Source organism: Phyllopteryx taeniolatus, chromosome 20 (genome assembly GCF_024500385.1).
Source record: "Phyllopteryx taeniolatus isolate TA_2022b chromosome 20, UOR_Ptae_1.2, whole genome shotgun sequence".
In the NCBI taxonomy this organism is placed as follows: Eukaryota; Metazoa; Chordata; class Actinopteri; order Syngnathiformes; family Syngnathidae; genus Phyllopteryx; species Phyllopteryx taeniolatus.
In genome coordinates this window covers 9,757,964-9,781,363 of record NC_084521.1, presented here as the reverse complement: position 1 = coordinate 9,781,363, position 23,400 = coordinate 9,757,964, and the positions used below count along the sequence as shown (strand labels likewise).

At 41.2% G+C, this 23,400-nt stretch overlaps 1 protein-coding gene across 10 annotated transcripts in view; it reads right to left on the bottom strand.

The window, feature by feature from the left end:
• Positions 1 to 19,692, bottom strand: part of LOC133470565 (NEDD4-like E3 ubiquitin-protein ligase WWP1) — a 30,806-nt gene extending 11,114 nt beyond the window's left edge. The window contains exons 1-10 of one of the 10 annotated variants that reach the window (XM_061759055.1): positions 19,587 to 19,692; positions 9,632 to 9,684; positions 6,788 to 6,897; positions 5,041 to 5,179; positions 4,630 to 4,754; positions 4,312 to 4,464; positions 2,951 to 3,017; positions 1,832 to 2,013; positions 1,042 to 1,459; positions 866 to 961 (exon numbers count right to left, since the gene is read on the bottom strand). In XM_061759055.1, the coding sequence (XP_061615039.1) occupies positions 866 to 961; positions 1,042 to 1,459; positions 1,832 to 2,013; positions 2,951 to 3,017; positions 4,312 to 4,464; positions 4,630 to 4,754; positions 5,041 to 5,179; positions 6,788 to 6,857 (1,250 nt within the window). In that variant the 5' untranslated portion in view covers positions 6,858 to 6,897; positions 9,632 to 9,684; positions 19,587 to 19,692. The other 9 variants (XM_061759049.1, XM_061759056.1, XM_061759057.1 and 6 more) reach the window with 9 other exon arrangements.
• Between the last annotated feature and the right edge of the window lie 3,708 nt (positions 19,693 to 23,400).

The following is a 23,400-nucleotide window of genomic DNA, read 5'->3' as shown; positions in this document are numbered from 1 at the left end:
TATATCTTCCACGTAGTGTGACATATCAATGACAACTCTCCGACAGCGCATCACGACGTCGAACAATAGGATTGTGTATTGTGACCGGCGCTTCGCCTTCGGTGCTCGCCATTGTCAACATACTTGGGTGCCATTGTCAACATTTAATCACACGCACGAACCGATGTTAACTTAAGCTTTAGAGCATGACTGGACAGAACGCCGGCTCGTTTACATAACAAACGTTAGTGCTAGCACTAGCTTGCTCGGCTACATAACATTATGTTACCTGCTTGCGAGCCGTATTGTATTAAAAGTATGTGAACATACCGCATGCTCTTCTTGAATAGACAGGCCACTCCCGAGCACCGGTGACGAGACCATTTTTCTTGTAGTCTGATCCAGCCATTACGTGTTGTCTGTCTGAGGCACCGCAAAAAAGTCCCACACCGCCGAATGTTTTTTCACTGACAAAATTGAAATAAAACTTTATTGGCCGTCAGATAGTTACAGTACTACATCACAAGACACGTGACAAGGCTAAAAATAAACTAGCTTTTGAATCAGTACACGACCGCGACATGGAGTAAATGTCTTTTGTGGAGATCGGACCGGCGAATGAGATTAAAGCCGATCTGCATAAAATGCTAATTATCGGCCTATACCAATCAAGCTGATCAGATCGGTGGAAAGTCTAGTAATTAGATTATGGGCTTCTACAAGTTTTTTTTGTTTGTTTGTTTTTTTTAATATGAATGGGAGGCCGGTTATAGCCGCATGAATGGGAATTTGCTGCAATTAAATGGCAAATTATATTTCACTGTATGATGGGTGTGATGTCTTAAGAGGGCTGAGGATGGAGAACAAGAAAGAAATTCAAGCTCACCCTGGTGGCAGTGGCTGTGGTCTTTCCCAGGTAGTAGTTCTGGTGTTGTGGTCTACATAATATGTTCTCCCATGCGGGTCTTTTCGCTGCTCCCACCTGTGAGACACAATAATGTAATTAATGACAAAGAATTGGATTTTGAATCCTAGTTGAAAATTTAGTATTTTTGTTTTTACCCAGGCGGAAGAGGGTCTGGGGCTCCAGCTGCACGGACCTGCTGTCTGGGTTTGGCCCCATCCGTAGTTACTGTTGCAGCGCTACTACTGCTCCCACTGTCAGCTGACAAATTTGTTTCTCCCAATGCTGGGGAGGAGGACACTGATGATGAGGACGTTGCGATGGCTGTGGCACCCTGTGCTGCGGAAGTGCGCATGGAGGAGGCAGCAGTAGTAGCGGCATCAGCGGCAACAGCACCATCACTCTGCTTAGCAGCAGAAGACAAGACTGGAGCCTGTGAAGTGCCATTTGGTGCTGTGTCGGAATCTGGCAGAAGGGCATCTAGAGTACAGTCCTCGAGGTTTTCTGCTTGAGGCAACACATCACCTGTTGTATCAGATGATGACTCGGCGACAGTATCACAGGTCTCCCCATTGACTGCAGCCCAGTATCAATAAATATTGTAAATACACACAGAGAAAGCACTTCATAAATTGCATCCAAAATGCTTGATTGATTAAACCAATTTCCTGATAACAGTGGAAGTTTGTTTGTTTAGAGTAGTACAGTGTTCCCCCACTATTCTCGGGACTCTAGGGACATGGGCCCTGTCGTGAATAGCGGAAATCTATGAGTCACTGGCGCTCAAGTTAAATATGCATAAATTTCAACACATCAACATGCATTCATTTGTTACACCAGAGACACCAGTGAATTCAGTAACACAAAATAGTGCCACATATGGATATAATACTCAACGCGCTTAGGTTGTTTACATACTGTAAAGTGCAAAGTAACGCTTATACTCACGAGTCCTACTCTCTGCACCACTATCTGAGGGTTGGTTGCTTGGGGTAGAGTTGGGCGTGACATCGCCATTGATGACGTGACTTAGGGCCGGGCTACAGGAACTGGAAGGCACCTGACTATTCACTCCATTAGAGGCTGAAATGGAACCTGACCGCAGGCCCAGGTCTGTTCCGTTAGCTGTGCTACAGGTGGACGTAAAAAGACTATCAAGTGAGGGCACTTTTAAATACCTCGTTACATGTTCAAGAACCTTCTGTAATACAAGTAATGAAAATCCATTGATAGCAAAAGTCTAAAAGAGCTACATAATGCATTTAATATACAATTTCATTGTTTTTTTCAGTGTTAGAGAAAATAATAAATAGCATTGGGATGGTCGGATGAGGTCATGGGCAAGATGACAAGGCTCTTTCATTAGCTTGCAACATTCTGTGACTGCTGGGAATGAGCTCACAGCAAGACACCACCAAACGACTTGTTTTGCACAGCACTGGCTGTAAGCACACTGCCAATGACATTCATTAGACCACAGAGCCTGATCACATCCACATGATATAGCTCGGTTTCGTTAAAACCTCTCTTATTTTTGCTACACTGTTTATATGTGCCCTGCGATTGGCTGGCGACTAGTTCAGGATCCCCCCCGCCTCTTGCCCAAAGATAGCTGGGATAGGCTCCAGCGCGCCCGCGACCCTAGTGAGGATAAGTGGTATGGAAAATGAATGGATGCATTTATTCCATTTAGTTAGTTTAGCAATGTTGCATCAGAATACAGAACAATTGTGTCAAAAGTAAAATTTGTGTGTATTTTGAGCATTAGTTAAAAAGAAAAAAAAAAGTAATTTTTACATAAAACTTGACCGACAATCATTTTCGGAACATTGGGTGGTAACATCCTAATAATATAATATCGTTTTTCTTGTTGTTTTCACATGATCATGATGTTGGTATCCTTTTTTAAAATGTATTATATTCTATTAGGTCTGTCAAAGCACTTTGTAAACATGTCTTTAAAGGTGCTATATAAATAAAGTTATTATTATTATAGTTATGATGTGTTTTATTACATGTTTGGAGTTGGAATGTATAATCCTAAACAGTTTACAGAAAATATTTTACCTGTTGGCAGCCCTTGAGGAAGAGGATTCTCCATTTTCATGGATGGCGTCACCATTCTCCTGGACTTCTAAAGAAGTGTGGAGGATGTTAAAAATGACTCGAGAGTAAATTTCTGGGTGAAGTGTGCATGTGTTGACTCCTGAAAAGAGTAATGAGGGTGCTGGCATAGGATCAGTTTTATAAAAACTAGAAAAAAAAACAACATTAAAATGTGAGCAAAGGCTTATCTTGTTGGAAAGGATGCTTTCCCCACTGGCTCTGCCAAGAGACACTGGATGTTTGTCAAAACAGGGGTATGTACCGTAATTTCTTGTGAATAATGCGCACCCATGTATAATACGCACCACCCCCAAAGCTGCCCTCAAAATGATGGAAAACCCTTGTACCCATGCATAATGCATTTTTACAATGCATGATTTTGCTTTTACCCATATAATCAAAACATGAATTATCATCTGTATTTTGTTAGTTTTTTTAAAAGAATAATCCTGAAGTTAAGCACTTTATTTGAACACGTAATACTTTAAATTTACAGCCCTACTTTTATTTACTAAATTGGAAAACACAGTTCTGCGCATATGTTTGATTACCCCAGCAGAATTTGTAAGATGGGTACAATTCTTTAAAGAAAACATGAAGGACCAGGTGAACCACATTTAATTTTTTTTAATAGCATTCAAATGAAACAGTCAAGCATTTCAGAAAAGCATTATCATTAAACAAAACATAACCACAAAGAAATTAATGATGGTTGTTGTTCAGTGATCAGTCATAAAAAAAAAAGATTTCACAAATTCTGCCAGTGTATGTAAACTTATGAGCACAACTGTAAATATATGCAGTCATACGTACCCTTGTCATATTGGAAAGAAAGTGTAGGCTACACCTTTTTTATAACCGCGAGGTGGCGGTGGCATATTAGAATGAAAGTGTACACCTTTCTCATAACCTCTAGGTGGCGATGGCATTTTGGAATGAACGTGTACAGCTTTTCTATACCCACTAGATGGCGGCATACATTTATAAAATGTGAAAGTTTTTTCCATTTGCCCCTATAACTATGTATAATGCGCACTATTGACAATTCTTTGAGGGAAAAAATTGCGCATTATAAACGAGAAATTATGGTAATTCAGTCATTATCAGCCGACAAGGGATGTGACAGGCTAAATGTTTATAGGCTACAGTATATTCAAATTTAAAGTTTTTTTTTTTTTTTTTGCTTACCCTTTCCGAAATTGTTTCTATTGACTATCTCAGTTGGATTTGTCAAACAATTCGTGAAACAATCCACCTTGCGCATCGGGTTACATTTCACAAATGACTCATAAAACTAGAACAGGAAAAAATGCTGAGCTTACTTGTGCCATTTGCTGCATTTCCATTGGTTAGTGGTGGCAGTTCCTGCTGGTCACTGACATTAAGTCCATCTAGGTAGACTGTCAGCTCCCCTGCAGGCATCAGAACCCCCTTGTGCTCCACACTCAGTTTCAGCACCTCCTTCACATTCTCCACTGTAGAGCCAACAAAATGAATGGGTTAAAAACAAAGCAAAATGGCAGGTGCCTGCATTGTATTAAAAAAAAAAAAAAAAAACATTAGTCCTGTAGTGACCTTCCCGCAATGGTATTTGCTTTCCGAAAAAAGGTGTTTATTGTACTGTTTTGTTTAAATCATACATTTGCTTTCATGCTGCTCCAAGGTTTCTATCAGGTCCAGCGAAGCTTTGCCCAGCAGAGCATCTGCTTTCAAGGTGTTGTGACTCCATACTTTGAAGTCTACCTGGCTGCGCGGTGTTACATTCCTGATGGTTCAGAAACACATCAGTAGTGCAGTTACACTTAAGCAGAGAACATTTTCCCTCTTAATGACGGAGTTATACAAGCAAAATGCAAAGACTCGAATAAGAGTATGAGAGAGCACAGATGGTAAGTGTCTGCAGCTCAAATCAGAAGCTTTGTCATCGAGTGACATACTGTGTGACAAGACAATGGAAAGAAAACATTGCATATAGGTTACAAAATTAACTATCCAATGACCACCACGTGTACCATTAGTCACATAGAGAAGAAAAACCTGTTGTCTCGTACAGAGTAAGCCTTTCATCCCATTTCGGACTAGATGAGCTGTGGGACTTCGCTGTGCGACGTGACTCCCCCTCTGCTGTCACCTCCACATAAATGGCAACTCCAAATAAGCTTTTCTTCCTTTTGATTTTGGCACAGGAAACTATTTGAGGACAAATGGAGGACACTGAGGTTAGCAATTACACAATGCATTGTACAAGTGTTAGGCATTACATATACTATCAGCTAGAGTTCACACCGATTTGATCGGTTTGATCAGTATCGGCCGATCATTAGCATTATAATGATCAAGATCGGCTTTCATGTCATAATTCGCAGATCCGATCAATGACGTCATCGATCGGCTCCACAAAAGAAATGTCCGGGTTGCTGTCGCGTATGAATCCAAAAGCTAGTTTATTTTTAACCTTGTCACGTGTCTTGTGGCGTAGTACTGTAACTATCTGACGGCCAATAAAACATTTTTCGAGCTTGTCGGTGAAAAAACACGTAGTCTCTGTGGGACTATTTTGCTGCACTATTTGCATATCTGTTGTTGTTGACAAATACTGGCCACTCATGCCAGAGTAGCATCTGCACCACTTGCACACTGACTGAGGAGTATCTGCAACATTTGCAGAATCGACATTGTCCCAGATTATCGCACTACTAGTTACTTTAAACTGCATATATTCCTTGAAGTCTCGGCGCCCTTTGCATAATGGTCATTGCATCGGACTATTGCTATATTATTCATTCAAACCGCTCTAATTGCTCGAGGACTATGCATCTTTTTGCACATTTGTCCCTTTTTTAAATATGTACCGGAATTACCAGATTACTAGCAACCTTTTATTGCTCAGTGTTTTTCTCAATGTCTTTATTTCTCAAAAGTATTCTCTGTCAATTGACTGTCTGTTGTCGTACGAGAGTGGCTCCAACTACCGGAGATAAATTCCTTGTGTGTTTTTTGGACATACTTGGCAAAATAAAGATGATTCTGATTTGTATAACGTCACGTCTCCCAAGTCATTCACCACAATAAAACTGACGTGTTTTCCACAGCAATGTACTGTAGTTAAAAGATAAATTACCCTGCTTCTTGTATTTCTTCATCTACTGTGAATCTTTCTTTGAATTCCGGCAGTCAGGATTCCCCGTCTTACCATGTTGCCTCTCAACAGGTCAGTCTTGGTACTACATCAGCTATCTCGTTTGGAGGAGGAGACTCCTGATTCAATTGTCAATAGAGATATCATTTTGTGTGTGGGATGTACTTACATTTCCATTGTTCATAAACTACATATAGTGTGGGTGACTCAGTTTATTAACAAATCAGGTTCTGCAGGGCAAGCAGATGAAACTGCCTTCACAGGTTATTGGAAGCAGAGGGGTCTCTTTCTTGATGTGATTTTTAAAAAAGCTTTCACAACATATTTGTGATGCCTTCCTGAACAATAAGCAACTGTGGTTTGGGCAACTAACACTTCAACAGGTTATTTGAACTTTACTGTACAAATGTATTTGGATTCATTAAGTTATTTGAAGACTGATATACTGTATAATGTATTTGGATTCATGTTCAGCGTTGTGGTATGTTGTTTAGTGTTCGACTTTGGAGAAATCCAACACTCCAAAAACCTCGTCAGCAGCGATGGAATGCATATGACAATTTGTACTCTCAGGTTGTGATATAGTTAGACAGCTATATATGTTATTCCCACAAGCTGTGATAACAAATGGGTGTACTCAGTACAAAATCTGGACTCACCAACTGCATGGAGCTGTGATGTTTCTCTGTAGTTATGGCCCAACTCTGCTCTGAGCGAGGCTGTGGCCATGTCCTACACCACGGTGGGAAACCTCAAACCAACACACAGGCTTAGCACATATCACATGCGCAATTACATCAATACACTGTAAGTCTATGAATTAGCATTTTCATTATATATATTCACTTAAACCCTTTTCTTCACTTTGCCAACTTTTTTCTATACTTAACATAGATTACATAATCCAAACTGGCATGTTTATTTACATTAAAATTCAGACTAAATAAGGCTATGTGCTTGGTGGCAGAAGAACAGAGTACCGCACCACAAATAAGTTTTTTTCTCGTTTTTATGGCCAAGTTTTATCAATCTTTCAACTCTTAAGCAAATACAAATACCATAGCAGCACATGTTGAGATCTGAAGTACTCTAAAAGTAAATTATTGTATTATTATATTTGCTTATTAAACACCACGGCACCACCACAACTTAATTTTCAACCTAGGGGAAACACTGCTTATAAACAAAACATAAAAGGTTTTCTGCATACACAAAATACATGTACTTAAACAGTGGAAACTCTAAAGTCAAACATACGTAAACTGTCACATCATATTAAATGCATAGTAATAAAATGATAAAAACCCTAATTGTTATAAAAGTATAAAAATGTATCTCGTATACTTTAACTAAATCAAAATAATATCTCCTTGGTTTTGAAATAGACAAAATACATGTCAGCACATAAAAATGTGCCGTTTGTTGGCAAGCTGCTCTGTTCATTTTAATGGTAGTCATCAATTAAAAAATATATCTGCTTAATCAAATTAATGTGTGCATAGACTTGCTATTTCCTTAACTGTTTTGCCGATACTGTACTGAGCAGCCAGACACGTTCGTACAGTGGGGCAAAAAAGTATGTAGTCAGCCACCAATTGTGGAAGGTCTCCCACTTAAAGGTCAGAGGACAAAGATTTTAAAAAATTCTTGATAACTCGAGAACCCCCTTTATAAACCACATCTGCTATTTCGAAGTGATTATATTGCAGATATACAGCAGTTAAATCGATAAATATGATGCAGAAAGCGGCTTCTGCTTTTTGCATCCAGCGCCTTCCGGTCTTCGGCTCTATCCGGCGCTGTGACGTCACACGAGTCAAACAGCCTGTTCATTCGGCGTTGTGTGCTATTGCTCCATGCTGTTGTTCCGTCCTTGTATATTTGTTGTCGTATGATTTAACGATGTCACGATGGTTTATTGTGTGGCATCTGGTCGTACAAATGGTTCAGGCAGCGGCAAGAGTTTTTTTGGGGGCTTTCCAAGTGAAAAAGGAATAAGTGACCAGTGGATAGGGAAAGTCAATCGACAGGGGAAGAAACGTTGTCAGCTATGGGTGCAAGCATTCCAAACTGTGCCGATCACTTCGAACCGCTGTGTTTTGAGAAAGACTTAGCAGAAAGGATTGGATACAGAGGCAGAGGCTGAAACCAGGTGCGGTGTCAACTATTTTTCCTACAGCCATCGGGACCTCAACCGCCAGCAAGAGAACCAAATCTCGCAGCCGCCACGGTGCCGCGGCACAGACAAGAGGTGAGGACTTCTTTGTATATACCTACGACTCTTATTATGGTTACTATGCACTGGGGAGTAGGAAAAAAAGACCCACGCAGTACTTTTCAGTACTGTCGTCTGTCTACCTTTGCCTATATGACAAGCCAACAGACACAGCAAAGACTTTGTGTGCAACGTGTTATAACGCTACTCGAGCGAGGGGCACACAATATATAGGAATAGTGCATACTATGTAAAAGCTTGTGCTGTGTCACTGAAATATATATGAATATATAATACGTATAGTCGTGCTCAAAAATATTGGCACCCCTGGGGTGCAAATATTTCAAGCCATGACTGTATAAAAAGACATGCCGTCACATCGAGCAAGTGGCCGCTCTCTTTTTCTGTTGTACAGCTGCTACTTGGCTGCTCGTCAACTTCACTGTTCCGACCTCCTGATCGGCTCAAACGTACGGTTTGACGATGCCAAGTTCAGTTGGGTGCTCCTGGAAATCCTCCTCCTCCTCACATTCCAACACATTGCTCGCCATAGCGTAGAGTGTAGCGCGCTGTGTTTGTCAATTGCAACGTCACTTCTGGTAGCCCTTATGGTGGATAGAGTAACCACACCCCGGTGTCTTGAGCTTCGGGTATGTTCGGGGAGGACTCAATATGAGTCATAAAAACCTAATTTTTTTAGCTGAACTGTGGTTGAAAATTTGCTAGAAGTTACGTACATAACAAACAATGCAAATATGAATTTTAACTGACCCCATAACATCTTTGTCATCTGACCTTTAAAAAGATGAGAGGCCTGTAATTTTCATCATAAGTATACTTCACCTGTGAGAGACAAAATGAGGGGAAAAAAATCCAGAAAATTACATTGTCTGATTAGTACTTTTGTATAGTGGCTCCCGGAAAAAGAAAGAAGGGAAAAAAAGTACAGGGGAAGGGGAAAACTTGGGGGACTTAAGCCTAGATCCACACAGAACTTAAGTCTCCCATGACAGTTTTGCTTGATGACTGTTCAACCAAAGGTTTTTGACTGTTTGAAGGTTCCACTGTTGAAATTATTAGGGGATGTGAATCTCCATCATTGGGGCCAATGCAATAAATATAGATACACAGTCAATGATACATTATTTTGTGTAATGACTGAAATTGTATGGGTGGAAGAATTTTACAAATCAGGCCATCGCATAGTAGACTTTTTGTTTCTTTTTCCTTATTCCTTAACTATAAATCTCTAACGTATACTGTTTGGATACATTGCTACTATACTTACAGTTAGCATGTGTTACTCGATACTCCAGTTTAGCCCACGCCGTGTCCCATGGTCTAAAAGACAAAGGAGGAAAAAAAGACACTTTAAATTGGGTCTTTTAAAGAGAAATCGGGGCATGCTTTAATGCAGATTGCAGCTCGTAATTTAGAATGAATTCTGATTCACTAACATACACACGGTGGTGTGAAGAAAACTTTGTGATGAATCTGACAGTGATTTTGTGTAAACACTCAACATTTCTACACATTTATTAGTGAATGAGGCCCAATTATTCCATTGTCAAACAACAAAATTAATCTTTTTTTTTTTTTTTTTGTAATCTGCATCAAAATGCTATTTCTCTGTATGTTCCAAATAGCCACAAAGTTGGAGAATTAGATAGGCAGTCCAACACAGATGCATACAGGAGCAGCTGTAGACACAGAAGGATTCTACTTAGACTACTTAATAAGGAACAGCGATACTCATTCACTGGTATTTTGGGCATCTGCAAACAATACCTATACACCACCACATAAATCAAATAATTAGAGGAGGAGAACTTGGTGTATCCAGAAATCCTTCAAACTGCTTCACTTTTTCCACATTACAGACTCCAAAATGGATTAAATAATTTTTTTTTTCCTTCAAAACACCCCATATTAACATTGTGAAAGGGATCATCCCTGACATGTTTCTACACCTTAAAATTGACTCCAGATGTGATAAATTCAGTTGATTGAACATGATTTGGGAAAGCACACAACTTTCTCTATAGGGGTTCCACAGGTGTCAGAGCACAGTCCAAGCATGAAATGAATCAAAGAAATTGTCTGTAGACCTCAGAGACAGTGTTGTCTCGAGGTACAGACCTGGGGAAGGCTACAGAAAAATGTCTGCTGCTTTGAAGCAGCCAATGAACACAGTGGTCTCCACCATCATCCGTAAATGGAAGATTACGGAACCACTGGGACTCCTAAAGCTGGCCACCCCTCTGAACTCAGCAATCGGTAGAGAAGGGCCTTTGTCAGGGAGGTGACCAAGAACCCAGTGGTCCCCCTGTTAGAGCTCCAGCTTTCTCTGGGAAAAGAGAAGAACTTCCAAGTCAAAGTGATGAGTCAAAGATTGAAATCTTTGGCAAGAAAGCCGGATGTCATGCTTGGAGGAAACCCGGCACCACTCATCACCTGACCCCACAATGATCCATGGTGGTGGCACCATCATGCTGTGGAGATGTTTTTCAGCAACAGGAACTGGAGAGTAGTCAAGAATGAGGTAAAGATGAATGCAGCAATGTACAGCGACATCCTGGATGGAAAAACTACTCCAGAGCACACTTAAACTCAGACTAGGGCCACAGTTCATCTTGCAGCAGGACAATGACCTGAGGCACACAGCCAAGCTACAGAGATGAATGGCTTCAGGACAACTCTGTGCATGCCCTTGAGTGACTTAGCCACAACCCTGACTTTAATCTGATTGACCGTCTCTTGAGAGAGTTGAAAATGGCTATGCACTGACGCTCCCCACCATCAACCTAATGGGAGTTTAAGAATCATCATATAATTTATATATACACTTTTAGAAAGTTTTTCATATTGTCATTATAGAAAGTTTTTCATATTGTCATTATTGGGTGACTGGCGTATAGTTTTGGTGGGGGGGCAGGGGGGATTATATTATTCCGCTTTGGAATATGGCTGTAACTAAAACTAAATGCTGAACAAGTGCTGTGAATACTTTCTGGATGCACTGTACGAAGATATGAACCAAAGGTGAGCTAGTGCGAATACTTGTGGGGTTTTTTTCTGCATGCTTAAGAATTTAGGCTTGAAAGGACAATAAGCCTTGGAACAACAATAAGCCTATCAGTTACGCGTACATAAAGTCGATACATCATCAAAAACCTAGTTTCAGCAGTTGTCAAATGATGGTTACATAAACAGAGAGCCGATTAGAAAGCAGTATACATTTGCATATGTTGCGTTAGTGCTTTTTGTTCTTCTTTAGACACAGACTAGTTGAGAATGAATCCACAAGAACTCTTATGTGTGCAGGCTAGTACAAGGACTCCATGTTGCTTCTATTTCTTCAAGACAATTATTCAGCAATGCAACGTGACGTGGCTGCCATCTTGGAGGAATTTTCTAAAAATATATATTTTTTTAAAGATTAAATGAGTACATCAAATGCCTCTAAAATCCTCCATAACAAATAAATTCACCCCCAACTGAAGGAGAAAAAAATTTTAATTAAAAAAAATAAAAATCACACCTCTGACTTCTGCGTTAACCACCCACGAACAGGATGTGAGACACATCTTCAAACACCAAAGATTAACAAAGCGGCAGGCCCAGACCATGTGTCCCCATCCTGCCTCAAAGTCTGCGCGAACCAGCTTGCTCCAGTTTTCACACAGATCTTCAATAGAGCTCTGGAACTGTGTGAAGTACCATCGTGTTTCAAACGCTCCACCATCATTCCAGTCCCAAAGAAACATACAATCTTGGGTCTAAATGACTACAGGCCTGTCGCCTTGACATCTGTGGTCATGAAGTCCTTTGAACGTCTCGTGCTGGACCACCAAAAGAGCGTCACAGGTCCCCTACTGGACCCCCTACAGTTTGCCTACCGAGCGAACAGGTCTGCGGATGATGCAGTCAACATGGGACTGCACTTTATCCTAGAACACCTCGATAGTGCAGGGAGCTACGTGAGGATCCTGTTCGTGGACATCAGCTCAGCGTTCAACACCATCATCCCTGAACTCCTTTCCTCCAAGCTTCTCCAACTCAGCGTCTCGCCTGCCATCTGCAAGTGGATTTACAGCTTTCTGACAGGCAGGACACAGCAGGTGAAGCTGGAGGAGACCACATCATCCACACGCAACATTAGCACTGCGGCACCCCAAGGTTGTGTCCTCTCTCCGCTGCTCTTCTCTCTCTCTACATGAACGACTGCACATCAACGCACCCGCCTGTCAAACTCCTGAAGTTTGCAGATGACACCACTCATCGGCCTCATCAAAGACGGTGACGAGTCTGCATATCGACAGTAGGTGGAGCGGCTGGAGCTGTGGTGCGGCCAACACAACCTGGAGCTGAACCCGCTCAAGACTGGAGAGATGATCGTGGACTTCAGGAGGCATCCTTTGCCACAGCTGCCCCTCACGCTGTCCAGCTGCCTTGTGTCAACTGTCGAGACCTTCAAGTTCCTGGGAATTACAGTCTCTCAGGACCTGAAGTGGGCAATCAACATCAACTCCGTCCTCAAAAAGGCCCAGCAGAGGATGTACTTCCTGCGGCTTCTGAGAAAGCACGGCCTACCACAGGAGCTGCTGAGGCAGTTTTACACAGCGGTCATCGAATCAGTCCTGTGTTCTTCCATCACAGTCTGGTTTGGTGCTGCTACAAAAAAGCACAAACTCAGACTGCAACGGACAATCAAAACTGCTGAAATTTTTTTTTAAATAAATTGTACCAGGATTACCAGATAACTAGCAACCCTTTATTGCTCAGTGACTGTTTTTCTCAATGTCTTTATGTCTCAAAAGTGTTCTCTGTCAATTGACTGTCTGTTGTCGTACTAGAGCGGCTCCAACTTCCGGGGACAAATTCCGTGTGTGTTTTTTTAACATACTTGTCAAATAAAGATGATTCTGATTTATGCTATTTAAGTGCCGTTATTAAGGAGAGTAATACCATTTGAAACAGGACGGTAATTTTGACGTGTCCATTTTGAGAACCCCTTGGAATTCTGGCTCATATGCACTTATTGGGCGGCATGGTGGACGACTGGTTAGAGCGTCTGCCTCACAGTTCTGAGGACCGGGGTTCAATCCCCGGCCCCGCCTGTGTGGAGTTTGCATGTTCTCCCCGGGCCTGCGTGGGTTTTCTCCGGGCACTCCGGTTTCCTCCCACATCCCATAAACATGCATGGTAGGTTAATTGATGACTCTAAATTGCCCTTAGGTGTGAATGCGAGTGCGAATGGTTGTTTGTTTGTACGTGCCCTGCGATTGGCTGGCAACCAGTTCTGGGTGTAGCCTGCCTCCTGCCCGATGATAGCTGGGATAGGCTCCAGCACACCCGCGACCCTAGTGAGGAGAAGCGGCTCGGAAAATGGATGGATGGATGATATTTTTAAATGAAACTTGTCAGCCAATTGGAGAAAGGGTTTCCAGAGTACCAGACAAAAAAGGGTCGAAAAAGTAAAAAAAAGTAGATATGGTGAGAAATAATCAAGTTATACTGTTTTATTCTAATTTTAAAGCGTTTTTGGACCAGATTTTCTAATATCACATAAAACGAAGCCGTTCTTTTTCCCCACACCAAAAACTAAATTTCTCCAAAACCCATCATCTGATTTTCAAAATTCTTGATTAACTCAGGTTGAAGTGGCTATTACAACCAGACTCAAAATTTACACAAAATTTAGACTTGTCATTTTTGGGATATCTTTTGGGATATCAGCAAGCACCCTTTGCCTGTTATCAGGGGAGAGTAAGAACAGGCGCAGAGGATTACTTTAAAAAGTGTGTTTTTATAAGTTTAAAAGCAAACAGTACTTCCAACTTTTAAACTGACATTTGGGGTCATTTTGGACCCCCCTGTAAATCCAGAATACAGGAAATCTTATTGAATCACTATCAAAGCATTTAATATTGAATCTAATCGGATCATAACAGAAAGAACCAAAATCGAATTAATTCTTAACAATACCCCGCCAAAGTATACAGTGTGTGGGAGTAGTACATTTTTTTTTTTTTTTTTTTTTTACATATGGTCTCTCTTAATCCCAGATTTTCACCCATTGTAGATGGGTCTGTAATGTATCCTCCACGATAAACAAGTGTTCACTGTGGAGTAAATGCCAAACACATTCCTCAAACTCCAGTAAAATTGACAATTAAGCTCGACCTTAATGAAGATAAATTCTACCTTTTACACAATTGAGCAACTGAATCAGTAATTATTCTTCCATTTGCAGCACAATGATAGTGATGATACTAATGTCTGCTCTCCATAATTAGCCTCCCCATACTGACAAGAAGCTGCAAAGGCACCGCTCTCATATGTGAACACTTGAAATACCGAACTAAAATGCAATGATGGGAAGTAACAAATACTTAATTACTGTAATTAAATAGATTTTTCAGGTATCTGTACTTTAATATTTGTTTTTAAGACAACTTTGTACTTTTACTCCCTATAGTTGAAAACATATCTGTACTTTTTACTCCTGACTTTGTAAAAACAGGCTTGTTACATTTTTCAACCTCCTTGGATGACGACAAGACTTAAAAAATACAAAGGCATTTTCACACTGCATTTGGCAAAGCGAATGGCACCCTCGAATTTCCCATGTGCTGAGAGGGCGGCAGCGCAGTTTCTCGTGTCGCGGCAATGCAGAGGGCGGCTGATGCTCCGCGGCACGACCTCAAATAGAAAAATGTATTCGAGAGCGGCGTCACGATGATGTCAGAAAGCTCCTCCAATAGGAGAGGGGTTGGCGGAATGATTTCCATGTACTTTTGATGCAGGAGAAAATACACACCGTTACGTAAATAAAAAGGCACAGCTTCGGACGGACGGAGCTTTCTTTTATAAAAAAGAGGGGCACATCTTGCCAAAGTTGCCAAGGTGCAGTCTACTTCTCCAGCGTGAAAACTTTCCTGTTTAGTCCCTGGTAAACTGCTATGTCAGCACTTCCCAATTTGGGGACGCTGTGGTTGTTGCCGCTGTGTCACGCGGTTCACACTGAGAAAGTGCGGTGTGAATAGGCCTTAATAGCGAGAGGTAAAGTCAAAGGCAGTTGAGAGCTTGACTGAGTGAGATTTTGGGATGGGCAATTAATCGCTAAAATTGTTTAATCACATTTCTGAGTCAGGCCTTTTTTCCTCTTTAAATTGAGGGGGAAAAAAACCTTTTCCATAAGCTCAGGGGACACCGACATAGTGACCCCTGTAGAAAGCTGGTGCAAGCTGCAAAATTTATTAAAGATTTAATGTACTATTACCAGATCAACATTGTACGTAACTACTGTTCTATCTGGATAAATAAAGGTTACAAATTACCTAAATTATGTTTTGCACAGGCGGCCGACTGGTTAGAGCGTCTGCATCATAGTTCTGAGGACTGGGGTTCAATCCCCGTCCCCACCCGTGTGTTTTCTCCGGGCACTCTGGTTTCCTCCCACATTCCAAAAAACATACATGGTAGGGTAATTGATGACTCTAAATTGCCCGTAGGTGTGAATCTGAGTGCGAATGGTTGTTTCTTTGTATGTGCCCTGTGATTGGCTGGCAATAAGTTCAGGGTGTACCCTGCCTCCTGGCCGATGATAGCTGGGATAGGCTCCAGCACGCCCGCGACCCTAGTGAGGAGAAGCGGCTCAGAAAATGGATGGATGGATGTTTTGCACACACCTTACACACTTCAAGCTGGAAGCTAATCATGGTTGTATAGGAGCAGCTGCTTCCTGGTGCAATAAATTGTATTTTACATATCACTGGCGTCGGGCAAAATCCTCATCCCTCCAAAACTACCACTTTTCAGGTAACAACAAAAAAAACAGCATGTATGTTGAGCCATTGACATCAAAGACACCAAGCCATTTTCAACACTTGAAAACATATGGAATTGACCAAATCTGGACATAGGAGGTTTCGGCCAGACGCCAGTGATATGATCTGATTAGTCGACTAATCGCAAAAATAATAGGAGACTATTCGACTATCAAAATAATCGTTTGTGCCAGCCCTAGTTAAGTGTGTATAAATCATTGTGAAGCACCATCTGTGTTTTATCTGCAGAAAGTAGAGATGGACCGATGTTTTTTTTTTAGGTTTGTTACGAGATAAGGACCATTAATAGGGTTGGGCATAGCTTGAATTAGAGCGATTCCAGTTACGATTCTGGTTCCTTAGTTCGATTGCGGTTCCAAACAATTCTCGATTCTGATTCTTTTAGGGGGCTGGGTCAAAAAAGTTGGCGTAGTTCAAATAAAGGGTGTCCAAATTATGAACATCCATTTTCTTAGCAGCCCGCAGCATAGACTAAAATGAACATTTGACTCGAGGTTCTTTATAACCAGTATCAATATCAAACCTATGAACTAAAAGGCAATGTGTGTGGAACTAACCCAATTGATTTAATATTCATTAATTAATGTTTAAGCTAAAAGTTAAATATTTTAGTCAATATTATGTTTAATATAATCAATATAAATTGTTAAAATAGTTATTTTAACTGTTTTAACTATTTTATTTTTTTGTTTCACTCACCCAGTTGACAGAGTTGACTTCACTGACAGCATTGTTAAATGCTATATAGCTGCCCCTGTATGATGGAACCAAATGCTATAAAACGCTGATTCCTTTCCCTACTTACCGATGAGGCACAAGGTTAGTGTTTTTGATACTGTGAGACAACGTTTATGTGAATTTTGTCCCAATCCATTGTGATGTAAAGTTGCTGCGGTGAAGTTTTAGCCCAATGTTAAGCTTTTTTTTTTTTGTCATCGCCGCTTATGTTGGTTTGAAGTGCAAGCAACAGTTTACCTTGTTAGCTGTCTCAATGTTGGTATATATGTATTTTATTGTTCCATTCACCCAGTTGACTGAGAGTTGACTTCACTGAAGCTCCACGCGGTGTAGGCTGAGGCTTGGAGCGTGTCAGACACGAGACACTGTGAAAACCTCCTTTGCACAAAATAATCTTATTCCAAGTGTTGCACTGAGGCGACTGGTCATTCATTTTAACAAAGTTAAGACACACTTTTGTTCGCCGTTGGGAATAAACACGTCATCGTGCGCATTCTTCTTCGTTGGTTTACGCCGCTTCTTTGTTGTTTTTCGCCACTTCTTTACAGCTAGAGGACTAGGCATCGAAACTGGGAACTGAATTTTTTAAAATTTGAATGGTTCCGGGGAGAACCGGAACGTTAGTGCCCGTTCCAATCAGTTCTTGATTCTCGATGCCCAGCCCTAATTATTAGTGGTCAAGGATATTATCAACCGATAACCGATAATTGGAGACGGTATTCATTGGCTGTAAAAGGGAAGCCATTTCAAAATTTAGAATAATACAAAATGGTTTATTAAAGAGCTTTTCAGATTAGTAACAGGTTAGTTTTTTATCATAAACAATAGATATCCATCCATCCATTTTCTGAGCCGCTTCTCCTCACTAGGGTCGCAGGCGTGCTGGAGCCTATCCCAGCTGTCATCGGGCAGGAGGCGGGGTACACCCTGAACTGGTTGCCAGCCAATCGCAGGGCACATAGAAACAAACAACCAATCGCACTCACAGTCATGCCTACGGGCAATTTAGAGTCACCAATTAATCCATGTTTTTGGGATGTGGGAGGAAACCGGAGTGCCCGGAGAAAACCCACACAGACACAGGGAGAACATGCAAACTCCACACAGGCGTGGCCGGGGATTGAACCCGGGTCTTCAGAACTGTGAGGCTGACGCTCTAACCAGTCGCCCACCGTGCCGCCCAACAATAGATATATTTGTTTTAAAATTCTAACAAAAATTGCAGGGAGCGCTTTCACCTTAGTTAAAAGCAAAAAGTGCAAGGAGTTCCCAGGGTCAGCAGCATCTAGCACAAAACTAACTGAAAATTTAAATAACATTTACCCAGTTTTAGATTGATCGCTTATCAGCTGTTGCAGAAAGAAAATTTTATTTAAAAAAGGCAGAAGCCGATATGCGACAAAATGCCAAATATTGGCAACGACCTGGCCAGTAATCAGTCTATCCCTAGTGGAAAGTCTTGACAGAACGTGAGAAACATGAGGGACTCCATCTGAACGTGACTGTCTGGGTAGGGAACATACTGGCATCCATGGTAAACCACAGGCCAAACCTTTAGTGTGCTTTTAAGCATTATTCGGAAGGGGGGGGGGGGGAAACAGTTAACAGCAGCAACATAGAGGAAAGTTAACGAGGTAAACATTCAGCAAACTAATGCAACAGAAGTTATCAAAATGGGTATTACATATAATTGGCAGAAAATATTAATTTAAACATTTGTATTTAAGTACATTACAGTGTATTTTTTTTTCTAAAGGAGTTGAATATACACTTCTAGTAGTCTTTTAAGTATCTGTACTTTTTTTTAAGTACAGTGTGTCACCTCTGCTATAATTTCACTTATCACTGCCATACAATAAAATTAAAAATACGTTGCCATCACCTCACCACTGTTTAAGTGTTCCAATATTAACAAAATTGCTACTAATCAAACAGCATGCCTACTCTGTGTTAATTTGTAGTGTCATTCGCCCAGCTACCAAAAGGCAGATTTAATTATCAACCTTTCGTATCATTTCGTCCTGCTCAGCCCTGTATATATAATCACAACGTTGGTCTTTATAAGTCTACAACACCTTGGTGACATATCTAAACAATGACATGAACACCACTTGCTATCTTTGGACACTCAGCCCACTTTATAGTATTAGCTCAAGGTGTTTAACAGATTTATCAGCTCCTTTTACACAAGACATCGTGTGGATTCACTGCCAATCTAAACCAATGATTGAACTACGCCTATCACCTTTATATGTGTTTGGTTACGTTTGCTAGGTTTGCGAACGACATGATAATGTCCGGCACCCAAACGCTAAAGTCACCTAGCTAGCTTGCTAACTGTCAATAGTTCGCTACATAGCTAGCTAACACGAATACAACTTAATTCTGCTTCTATATGTTCGATTACGCTGCTAAAGGGGTTCTATTTGTGTCCACTGTTACAATATAAGTACACGTACGTCTTACTTGCAGTTTAGCTCACACGGCTTACATTGTCAGCTAGTCGACTTGATAGCAAACTTTAGCAGCGTTTGCTAATCGTACGCCATCGTTGAGACTCAACTGTTTTGTAAATGTGTGAAGAAAATGGACATTGTACGAACGTCATACAGTCATGACGATTCCAGCGGAGGCGGGCGCATTTGTCAATACCTCGTCCGTTTGCCTCTCAGTCCCCAACTGCGGTCAAGCCAGCCTCCACTCGTAAAGTAGCAGTCAAGCCAGCCGCCCCTAATTTTGTTCATACTAGGCATTACGGTAACAAATCGCCAACGAGCGGCGAAAGCCACCTTCAAACTAAAAGCCACCCAATAATACAGACGTCAATGCTCTTCGGCGATACCAATGGGATTATGTTGGGGTGGCTTTAGCTCAGTAGGTAGAACAGGTTCGAATCCCTGCTACGACTGTCCGCATTTCGAAGTGTCCTTGGGCAAGACACTGAACCCTAATTTGCTCCCAGTGGGCCTGGCAGCGCCTCGCATGGCAGCAGTCGCCCATTGGTTTATGAATGTGTGTGTGAATGTGAGGCTTTGTAAAGTGCTTTGGGCACTGTGATGGTGAAGATAAAGCGCTATATAAGTGCAGTCCATTACCATTTATTTTCCCTAAGATATCAAACAAAGTACATTTTTAATGTATCTCAAGATTCAAATTAAGTTTGCTGGTTGGATTCCTTAACCGAAGAGCACTGACGGCCGTATTATTGGGAAGCTTTTATTTTGAAGGTGGCTTTCGCCGCGAGTTACCGTAATGGCTATTATAAACAAAATTAAGGGCGGCTGGCTTGACTGCTACTTTACGAGTGGAGGCTGGTTTGACCGCAGTCTTTCCACACGGGCTGACGCCGACGTCAGTGGCTTCCGTCCGTCCTGTTAAGGGTAGAGCCCTCCAGTCTTGTACAGTTCTTTCGCCATCCCGGTTCACAAACCACTAAGCAGAAGGAGAATAAAACAGTAGAGCAGCGACGGGTGCGCCACCTCCAAAACAAAATCGCTGCGTAATAACGTGACAGATGTAGCACTCGAAACCAGCACCTTCACAATACGTTCATGGACGACATTGCATAAACTCATGTACTTTTCCCGTGCTCGTTACAAGTAAACTGTGCGTGTGTGTTAGAATGCAGAACTCAGGCCCACTTGCAGGTACTTGTCGGTGTAAACAGAGGGTTGGGTACATTTTGTTTTCCCAGTTTCACATTTGTAAATGCAATCACAATCATAGTGAACATTATCAGATTTTCTGCAAAACCTGCCCTCTTATTTTGCTATAAACATCATAAACAGCCTCAAAATTCAGTACACCTCCATAGTTATAGAAAGCTGTATGAGCTTTTATCGAACGATATCCTTATTATCCAGCTTAAGGTCCATTTACTAGTACACTTTTTTTGTCCTTATACAATTCAAGACAATTCGGTGCACTACGAACATGTTGTACTGAATCCAGAAATGAACAGGTAGCCAGTGCAAAGGATGACAAAACTGGAAACGTGGCTGAACCTCGAGAATCTAGACAAAAGCTTAGTAGTGTAATTCTGAACTAATTGGATATGGTCTAATGAAGATTTGTTTGACACAGCGGAAAAGGGAATTGCCATAGTTAAAACGTGTGGAGCCAAAAGAATGAATGATCATTTCTAGTTTAAAATTAGATCACATAGACCTAAGATATAGAAACATCCATCCATTTTCTGAGCTGCTTATCCTCACTAGGGTCGCGGGCGTGCAGGAGCCTATCCCAGCTGTCATCGGGCAGGAGGCGGGGTACACCCTGAACTGGTTGCCAGCCAATCACAGGGTACATACAAACAGACAACCATTCGTACTCACAGTCACACCTACGGGCAATTTAGAGTCTCCAATTTATGCACGTTTTTGGGATGTGGGAGGAAACCAGAGTGCCCGGAGAAAACCCACGCAGGCACGGGGAGAACATGCAAACTCCACACAGTCGGGGCCGGGGATTGAACCCGGGTCCTCAGAAGTGTGAGGCTGACGCTCTAACCAGTCGCCCACCGTGCCGCTATATAGAAGCATATTTTCGGAAAAATTTAAACAAGTTACTATTTTAATGTGTTCATCAAAAGACCATGACCGGATCAAATATGACACCACGGTTTCTTATACTGGCGGGCACATGACTAACTTTAGGAGCCAAACTGTTGGGATAACGATTAATACTTCAGTTTTCACTCCATTGAACTGAAGCCAGCTGTGAGCCATTAAGGCAGACAAGCAGTCATGCAGTGAATTTATCTCATCTGTACCATGAAAGGGAAAATACATCTGGAAGTAGTATAAGAGTCAAGCAGTTTAAGATATCATCAAAATTTGCTCAAGACATCTCAGAGAAAGCATGGGCCCTAAGACTGATCCATGAGGACCCTATAGAGCGCATATGTCAAACTCAGGCGCGGGGGCCAAATTTGGCCCACAATGTCATTATATTTGGCCCGCAACACCATATTAAATGTGTATTAGAGCTGGCCCGTCAGTATATAGCCCATGCGCCACTAATAGTTTAGACCGGCGAGCGCCCCTTCTCTTTCTGTTGCAGTCGTTAGCAACTATGCTACCAGTCTCCTCGAGCAAATTTACACTTCCCCTTCCCAAAAATGGCCAAACCAAAGATGGAAAACGGTTAGCTTCCAAGACAGCTGGGCGGCAGATTGTCTGTTCACTAAAATAAAAGACAGACCTGTTTGTCGTGTGCGGAGCAACGTGGATGTAACAAAGAATATACTAACATAATTGAATTTTTGTTTTTTTTAATGCCCTTTATCAACTCCTAGGCAGGTACTGTTAATAGTTTGAAGTTTGGATTTTCACTGAAGGACATTCTTATTTTTTGGGTTTGTTTTGTTGTCGGCCTTTGAAAAAAGATTTACATCAAAAAGAAAGGTAGTTGGAGATGGATAAATAGAAGATGGAGAGACAGAAGAATTCATGTTATCTATTTAAATACAAAACAACAAACAAATACCACTGATGTCTTTTATCGCAAATTTGATTTCTCGTGTTTATAATGTTAAAGTTTGTTTATTCCAGATTCAGTGTTTAAGAAAAATTGAAGTTTGTTGTCACATGATAAACTTTAACGCTACATTTCTGCAGAGTAGGGAAACATGCAAATCGGAGTGATTTTTCATTAAATATTGAGTTTGGCCCGCAACGTTGACCCATTTTTTAATTTTGGCCCACCGTGAATTTGAGTTTGACACCCCTGCTATAGACACACACAAACACACACATATATGAGAATAGCCAGATATGTTTCGGTCCAGAAGTATTTGCATTATGACAGTTGAGTTTTTAGGGTTTTGCCTCTATATGCTACCACAGTGGATTTGAAATGAAACAATCAACATGACTGAAATGTATCCTCTCAGTTTTAATTTCAGAGGTTTTACCAGAAATAAAGTATTTTTATTTTTCCAGTATTTTATAGTATTTGGACAATTGTAAATTTAATCCCATATTTTCATAGTTGGATGAAAACAGCAGGCTACTAGTAATACCTAAATTCTGCATTCCCTCCCTTGATCTGCTTTTCCAAACCTTCACTCATTCGTAGCCAACCTGCTTGTTTGTGAGTCTTGATGCCTTCACTTTTTTCTCCACTAACTGAAAAGTATGTCATTGTCTTGAGTTTAGAGCACTGACCTGGGCAATGAAGGATATTCCATTAATTTGCTTTTAAAAAAGTCCTCAGTTTCTTTCATACTATGGGTTGTGTAGCATTAGGCTGAAATGAGCTGTCGGGCAATACGACTAAACATTTTTTGTAGTCGACTACACTGTGATGAAAGTCAAGTAGAAGACGATTAATCTATGACGTCATTTATCTTTTTTCAGCAAAGTAGAGTGCTTGATCGCCCTCAGTCCTGTGGTCCTGCTAGTATGAATATTTTAAGATATCCACAACCATCTTATTTTCATACTCTTGAACCCGTGCAGCTGAA